The 8,693-nt window shown below is 30.6% G+C and overlaps 1 protein-coding gene across 2 annotated transcripts in view; it reads left to right on the forward strand.

The window, feature by feature from the left end:
* Positions 1 to 691, forward strand: part of LOC117181385 (integrin alpha-PS1) — a 71,390-nt gene extending 70,699 nt beyond the window's left edge. The window contains exon 12 of one of the 2 annotated variants that reach the window (XM_033373988.1): positions 520 to 691. In XM_033373988.1, the coding sequence (XP_033229879.1) occupies positions 520 to 632 (113 nt within the window). In that variant the 3' untranslated portion in view covers positions 633 to 691. The remainder of the gene's footprint in view (positions 1 to 519) is intronic. The other variant, XM_033373989.1, reaches the window with a different exon arrangement.
* The last annotated feature ends 8,002 nt before the right edge of the window (positions 692 to 8,693 follow it).

Consider the following 8,693-nt stretch of genomic DNA (forward strand, 5'->3'; position numbering starts at 1 on the left):
GGATTCTCAAAGTTTAGACATTTATTCCACCCGTTAGTGAGATTCCAGGTTAATTACAGACTCGAAAAGCTTTAGAAAATGGTTCACAAAAAAAATAGGCACGAAAAATCACGTTTTTTTTATTTAAACTGCATTTTGGGATAATAAGAAAATTTTTTGAGGAATTTCTTTGGCACCGTCGGAAAGAGGAGATCTTAAGCAATAAAAATATATGTGTCTCAATTTTTTCTAGTGTCGAATAGTCTTAGTTATTGGCTAGTAGTGGCGTTTTGGCCATTTAAGGGTTAAATCCCTCATTTCAACTAGGGAAAACCTACGGAAAACCTGGAAGGCCAATGTTCTAGAATCTAGTTCGAACACCCCAAATATACATCCTATAATCCGTTGATTTTATGGTCTATGTCTATGACTATACTGAGTCTATTGTAAGAAAACTCGAAGCGTAGAAAGAAGGGCTAGGTAGATCTTTGGTAGAAGTAAGTCGAAAAGAACGAAAGTAATAATTGCATATTGTTACAGGCAAATGCCAATTCCTATCTGGCTACCTAGGCACGCCCCCTCCCCCAAGGACTACCCATCACTCAGCCCAACTATTGCCGTCGATGCCAGTCAGCAAGAGTAATGTGGAATAAAATTTGGTATATAAAATTGTTTGAATTTAGCACTTACAAATTAATAAATAGAATAATCAAAATGTGCTGATTATAAAGATTCCAAAACTATGTTACTTGACGTATAATTTTGTAAATGAAATAATAAATTTTCTAATTTATGTGAAATTTTACTTCATGAAAAATGTTTCAGTAAATTTTACTCAAATCCACTGCATCTGCTTAAATGTTTTGGTGCAATATGTCACTTAGCTTGGTAATTTCCGGAAGCTAAAACTTGGCCAGATTTGAAATCTTACTTAATAATTTCATAATTTTTGGTTTATTGCTCAAACTTTCCCATTTCTCAAAATTATACTGAAATAATTTTGCACTTCCAGTTCAAAAGAATAAATAGTCTAATTCCTAACTTAATTTTAACGCTCAATAACAAACAACATAAAACATACATTTAGTTCTTTAAACAATTTTAATTAAAAAGTTTAGAGTTTGCCCTTTTTTCTTGAAGTCAATTTCTTGACATGGTCAAGTAAGAATGTCTATCGGATGACTCTTTTCTATTTTGCTTTGCAAATTAACAAGAAATATTAATTATTCAAACAATTTTAATTTAAAAATTAAGAGTTTTCCATTTTTTCGGCAAGTTAATTTGTTTAGGGACTCAACTAAGAATGCCTACCGTATGACTCTTTTCTATGTTACTTTGTAAATTTACAAGAACTTTTAATTATTTAAAAAATTTTCATAAAAAAATTAAGAATTTGGTTGTATTTCTACGAGTAGGCTCCATTTTTTAAAATAACCAACTAAGAATATCTTTACGATAATTTTTTTTTTCTATGATGCTTTGAAAATTTACAATTGTTAATTATATTCAAAGAATTTTAATAAAATCTTTATAGCTTGGCTATTTTGTTAAGGAAGAGGCATACTTTGTTTACGGAGTGAATTAAGAATGTCTATCGATGATCATTTCCTACGATACTTTGTAAATTCATAATAATAATTAATCATTTAAACAATGTTCATAAAAATATGGAGAGTTAGGCTATTTTTCAATTAATAAACACAATTCGTTTACAAATTTAACTAAGATTGTCTTTGCGATGATTCTTTCCTAAATTATTTGTTAAAGTTACAAGAACTAATAATTTTTTAAAGAACTTTCATAAAAAAATCAGAACTGAACTATTTTTTAGATTTTGAACTTTATAATGGTAAAAACTTTCATTTACATTAGTTTCAGTAATTATTTCTTTCAGTAATTTCATAATCATTTCAGTTGAATATTTTCCTTCATCAAAATTTTCTGTACTAAACTTTCTCTTGCAATATACTTATCCATATATTTTACTGAGACTAACCACTCTTAGCCGAACATATAACCAATATTATTATTAACTATTGTAATATATGAAAATTTGTACGCACCGACATTTTGATGTTTTTTCCAAATTTACATAAAAATTTGTAGTGTTGCACAATAATTTATTGTGCCTCGTCAGAGTGTACCCATGCGAAGCCGTGTGTAAATAAAAGTTATTAAACCAAAAATTAAGCACACGTATGAGCTACTTCGGTTTGAAAATTGATCTGTTTTGGTCGACACTTAACCCATTAAGTCCCAAAACAAAGAAATTGCTCTCTTACGTTTGAGCTTGAATAATTTCAGAAAAAAGGCAAAGAATTCATTGTAAAATGCGGCCGAAAAACGGAAACCAAAAATTTTAAATTTCGTTTTATCCAAATTTTTGTTTATTTTTTCACTCAAATCATTTAAATATTTAATTATTTCAGTAAAAAGGTATTTGAATAGTTTATTTTTACACAAAATAAAAATATTTAGTACCTCAGGTGGTGAATGTTAAGCGGACATAAATGAAAGTTATGCAGAGATATAAGCGCGAGAGGATATAAGTCAGAGAGGATATAACCACGGTTGCACTGTACTTCAATTATTATGCTTCAACTTCAGTGTTCTAGAGCAGAGTCATGTAAATTTGTACATCAGTAAACATTTACTTTTAATTTTATAAAAATAATATCAGTGAATCACTGAATCGTTGAAAAAAAACGATATTTCACTCACTGCATTGGATTTTGGTATGAAGATGACGTAAAATAGCAATAAAATGATTTTTATAATCTTAATATCATGATTTTACCTATTTAACACTAAATATTCTTATTTTGTTTAAAAATAAACTATTCAAATACCTTTTTACTAAAATAATTAAATATTTATATGATTTGAGCAAAAAAATCACCAAAAATATCGACAAAACGAAATTTAACATTTTTAGTCTCCGTTTTTTGGCCGCGATTTTGTTTGAAAAAATCGAATAGAAAAAAATTCAACAGAATTGAAAAGTTCGGAAATTTTGTGCACTTTTTTGCATATTTGCAACCGTATAAAAAATTCCTTCTCCCTCTATTTTTTTATTGAAAAAAATTGATTAAAAAAAAGGAATTTTTTAAAAATTTGTTAGTTATCAATCGAAAATCAATATTTTCCGTTTTCTAAACCATTGTATCGTGTAGAGCATACAACAAAATAGTATAAAAGAGTATTTTACAATAAATTCTTTGCCTTTTTTATAAAATGATTCAAGCTCAAACGTAAGGGAGAAATTTCTTCGTTTTGGGACTTAATGGGTTAAGTTGCTGAAAAGTACATATTACTTTTAAAGAAAAGAATCACTATTTTTATAATTTTCCTAAATCAGTTTTAAAAAATTGTTCCACACTTCAGCAAATATAATTTTCTGTTTTGGCCCCTCCTCAACATTTCTAAAGTTAGATTTTAAAAACCACCCTTCTGATTTTGACTCCACGAAAATCCTTCATGTTCTGCTTTTTTTGTGTTGAACTAGTATTTCTAATTAACTTTCATAAAAAATTAGTTGAGACATAAAAAATATACGTTGTTTGTTATTGAGTTTTAAAATTAAATTATAGGAATGAGACTATTCATACTTTTGGACTGGAAGTGCAAAATTATTTAAGAATAATTTTGAGAAATGCAATTGTTTGAGAAATAAACCTAAATTATGAAATTAATTACTAAGAGTCCAAATCTGGCCAAATTTTAGCTTCCAGAATTTCAAAACATTAAAGCCTCGGTTCCGTCTCGTTTTCCCGTAATCATCGGTATCGCCTCGGTTTTTCCGAGGAATGCAACAGATGTGCGCTAGTGGAGCATACAGCTCGCGGGAACGTTCTTTTGCCACTCTGACGCGCTAATGCTTATTAGCGCTCTTTAATAAATAGTTAAAGTGGAAATATGATTATATTAGTATTTCATTTTGTTTGATGAGAAATCTATTTTACTAAGTATAAGAATAAAATATATGAAACATAAAGGTAAAAAAATAGGTACATTTTCAAGTCATTTGGAGTTTCAGCAATTTAACACTAATTTTATTTTTTAAAGTAGAATTTCCAAATTTTGTGGGGTCTATTTTCTACGTTTCATAAATAAAATATATTTGTCGGGATATTTGTAAAATCTAAAGTGCGTACGTACTTGAATCACTTTGAGTACTATATAGTTTCAAAATTGTATGAAATTTGAATCTATAAGAAGTGCTTGCCAGGCCTAAGGAGAAGTTTCGCAATGTAGCAACAAAAAACGTCCCATGGATTGAGAAAATCATTAATAGAGGATGCTAAACGCGAAATGCATTAAGTGGATCCAGAATGGTATTCGAAAGGACCTTGTCAGGAGCACCCGGAATTTGCAACATATACATTATTCACTGCAAACATCCACAGACAAGTCAATGCCGCTAAAAAAAGAGAGACTGCCAAGAAACGTGAACATCAGGCAAAAGGTCAAAAAAGACCTGCCAAAGAAGTGGAAGAAGAAGAACAAAAGCACTCAAGGAAAAGGCGAAAACTTAGGATTATGAAGCAAGAGTAGATGAAGTGTCCTTATCAATAATTCTTTAGAAGACGCTCGAATGCATTTAAAATCAAAGCATCGAGAACTGTAATTTGGCGATAGTGAATTCTCTTGTGTTAAAGCTTCTAAGGCTTTAACGAACACATTGTCATCACGTATCTCAGGTTTCGCACTTTATTTCGTTAAAAATGCGAACTGTTCTACATTATGTTCAACTCTATTATATCAAATGTATATTACATTTATTTCTGTACCTCTGTCTGGGGCTGTTTATTCAGATATTGAAAAATAAAGTACAAATCTCCTTTTTGATGATTATTTTAATATTTGTTACTTAATTCGTACCTTAAGTCGTTTCTCGAAAAATGTAATTTCTAAATTTTGAATATTATTTTTCATGGTTAAAATAAAAACTATGTGTCCCATTAAAAAAATATCCATGACAAATTTGCATGAGATTTCGCTATTTTTTAGAAAAGCAACTTTTGTCTTTTTTCATAGCTTGTTTCGTTTGACTTAAACTTAAATTTTTTATTTTTAATGTTGTTTTTTTAACTAAGAACAAAAACTACGCATCCTGTTGAAAAGCGATTAATAAAAAATTTGTAGATCTTTTCAGGGCACGCAATTTTAGTTAATTCATTTTTTGTATCTTGCATAGGTAGACCAAAAAATGAAACTTTTGATTTTGCATTATTTTTTATATGATCAAAATTTAAATTTCAAAAAGTTTTCATGATAGTATTGTCAGGCTTTCAGAAATCAACGTTTTTCTTCTCTTGATTTTTTTACGATGCGTTGTTTGGCTAAAAATGTTCCTTTTGGTGCATTTTTTTGGATTAAGAAAATTCTATAACTCTGCTCATTTTTTTTATTGAAAAAGTCAAAAGGATAAATGATTCGAATTTCCGAGTACTATAAATAGCCGTACATCGATTTTTTAAACCTTGAAAAAAATAGTCTGAAATATTTTGAAATTGCGTTCACTTTTTAAATTTTCATTCAAAATACCTGGTTTACGAACTCGTTCTTTCTTTTTCGGCCTTAAAAATGTGTGCCAAAGCAGAATCCAATCTGATCAATCTTTCGAAAGTTATCGTGCCTACACGATATAGACGACAGTATTGTATGAAAACCGAAAAAGTGAAATTTTACATTAGGATTCTCAGTAAGATGAGAATGTAAAAAAAACATGAATTTGAATAAGGAGAATAAAAAATTCGTATTAGGTTTAATACATTCAATAAGAAATTAATCTGCCATTTTATTTTATGAATGGCAGGGTGTATATGCCTGTGCACGGAATACACGGTGAACCATTGAAAAAAACGAGTCATAGCTATACCTCATGGGTGGCATGGAAACGAGCTGTTTATAATAATTTGAACAAAATTTTTATCAGCAGTAATTAACCTAATAATAAATTAATCCACCATCACAGAAAAAACAGGGTAAAAAGTTGTCCAGTTAAAAATAATGGGTGTGGTCTGGAAGTGCAAACAAATGAAGATCGGTAGGGGTTACATATAGGAAATGATTGACTTTTTATTCAATCCTTGCCAATCTACATTTTCTTGCACGCCGAGAGAACCCCCAGCATTTTTACTTGAATTACTTTTTACCTTTTGTTTTTTTGCGATTGTATTTTTTCACAAGCAGGGAGAAAAAGTAAACATTAAAAATGTGTTTTTGAATAATAATTACTTTATCTCAACGTTTAATGCAGCTGCTTCTTCCTTAACAAATCCGCCCGCCTCGTTGCATAATCTACTTGCGCGTGATTTTAATTACAAGTTCTAATGTATTTTGTTTATTTGCTATCTTAAAATTATTTCTATTAGAGAATTTTCTATTTAAAATTCTGAATTCTTATTTAAAATATAATGTCCTAATTTTCATGGTTTTAATTTCAAATAATTTATCATTGAAGGCTTTTAATTCGAAATTATATAATCTTTATCGGTTAAATTCGATTTAATTAACTTTGCAAGCGTTCCACATTTAAGAGATCAATTTAATAAATTCCAAAATTATTTGATTTTTGTTCTTGCGAAATAATAGCAGAATTTTAATTTAAAATACTGCAACCTTAAAAGTTGTACATTTGCAGAGAAAAAAAAGTTTCGAGTGATAGTAAAAATTTAGTACAAGTTTATGGAGTTATTTTGTACATAGAATCGATTGGTGAAGTTTACTTCTAATCTAGAATCAATATTGATTAAATTGCATTAAATTATTTATTAAAATTTTTTTGCAAGGAATTGATAATGTAATACATGTTTCTTTATCCATTTTAAATAAACATTTATATTATTTACACTTCATAGACCGGATTTGTGTAATACCAATTCAAAAGAAATTTTACTTAATTGCAAAATCAACATTAAAATTAATGTACGTGGCGAACCTTTAATATTGTCACTATGTTCACAAATAAAATAAGGATTAGAATGGGAAAAGTATTATAATTTTATAGTAATTTGTTATTTTGTTAATCATGTCAAAATCCCTGCTTCTACTTTATGGGTGTTTTGAGAAATCTTTGTTAAGACAGGGATTTGCTACAAGGAGCAACGGATAATATAGATTTAACATTCTATCCCCAGAGCAACGATTTTACCTACAGAGAAAGAAAGAGCAAGGTAGTACAAAGCGGGCAGTAGCTACGCACCTGACGAAAGTAGTAGATATATATATTTTCTCCCCACCCCGTCGTCACTTGCCGCATCTATTTTATAATATCTTTGGGTGTAGTACTATAGAAAACAAGCTAAAAACTAGACCGGGTGGCGCCATCTCTTGGTAAGGCCGTAAACTTTGCGCCCACTCTCGTAGACAGCGTATAGTCTCATACACGGCGGTGTCAGCAGATAAACTCTAAGGACCCTCAAAGGAAGGATGCGACAAACCATGTGCCGAATAGGGATTGGTCGAGCTGAGTTTACTGGAGACTGCTGGTCAGGTTAGGTGGGGGTAGTGGGAGGCAGCTGTCCGTCGGTGCAGTGTGTAAATATGCGCGTGAAGGACACAACCTTGCATTCAGTCTAAGGTTAAAAGTAAGATCGTGCTCAGGGAGTCAGACGTCACTTCCTGTCCACTTTTCACGGGTCCGTGGAGGGGGAACATTGTCGCATCCTTCCCTAGAGAATCCTTAACCCTCACATCACAAGCTGGGGTGTTTAGACACCCCAAGGCCCTATTTTCGCGCATGAGCTAGGCCTAGAGCGTCTCAGGGGGGTAGGGATCTCAATAGCCCCCTCTTCAGTTGTCCTCTGCACGTGGAAATGGATGAGGGTCACTAAGTCATGCTACAGATGTTTAAAGAAGCGATGATATGAATTTTTACTGTGCTATTTGGAATATGTGATTCGTATCTTTTTCATGTTTTTAAGTACCTTCGTATGCTGTTTTTTATGCTGATGTTTATGTAACTGCATTTTTTTCGTCAATATATTATTAACGTTACTGCAAGAAGTTACTTAATCATTTATTGTCCTTTATGAAATATATTATGTGTTACGGACTGTGTATATAGCCTTTGTGTTTCCTATAGCTGAAAAAAATCTAAGAAATTGAATTTTCTCGTTATAATTTAGCAGAAAATGATTGAAATAGTCCTTTGAATAAGTGTATAATTTTGTGAAATGCCTCCCTACCGAAAGAAATCTCTGAGTTTTCTTTAGCGAAATAGCTTGGCCCATTTGAGTCTATAAACAAAGTCGATTTGAAACAAAATAGTCTCGGAGATAGTTTGAGAGATTTGGGTCCTTTTCAAGATCCTTTTAGTAGTACTTTTAAGAGTGGTGCGACGGTAATATAATGTTCCTTTTGTATTCGTCACGTACCGGACGGGCAGAGTTATTTACAGTAGTTGGTCGTGACTAATCCGTTCTCCCTTTTTAAATTTCTCTTCAAATTATTAACACTTTTTCTTAATTGATGAATTTTCTCATTATACTTATTTATAATTATAACTTATATACTGATATACAATTTTCTAGTTGCATTCAAAAATGTTGTCTTTTTAGGCGTATCTCATTCCATTTACGAGAAACGTTCTATTAATTCCAATTTTTAGCATTAAAAAAAAAAGTTAGATATCTGAAGTCATCAAAACACATAGATTCCGAATTATTATGTTTTAGGCTGTTAACTATGAAATTAAAAAAAAATCTACT

The sequence above is a fragment of the Belonocnema kinseyi genome, chromosome 10, assembly GCF_010883055.1.
Source record: "Belonocnema kinseyi isolate 2016_QV_RU_SX_M_011 chromosome 10, B_treatae_v1, whole genome shotgun sequence".
Classification (NCBI taxonomy): domain Eukaryota; kingdom Metazoa; phylum Arthropoda; class Insecta; order Hymenoptera; family Cynipidae; genus Belonocnema; species Belonocnema kinseyi.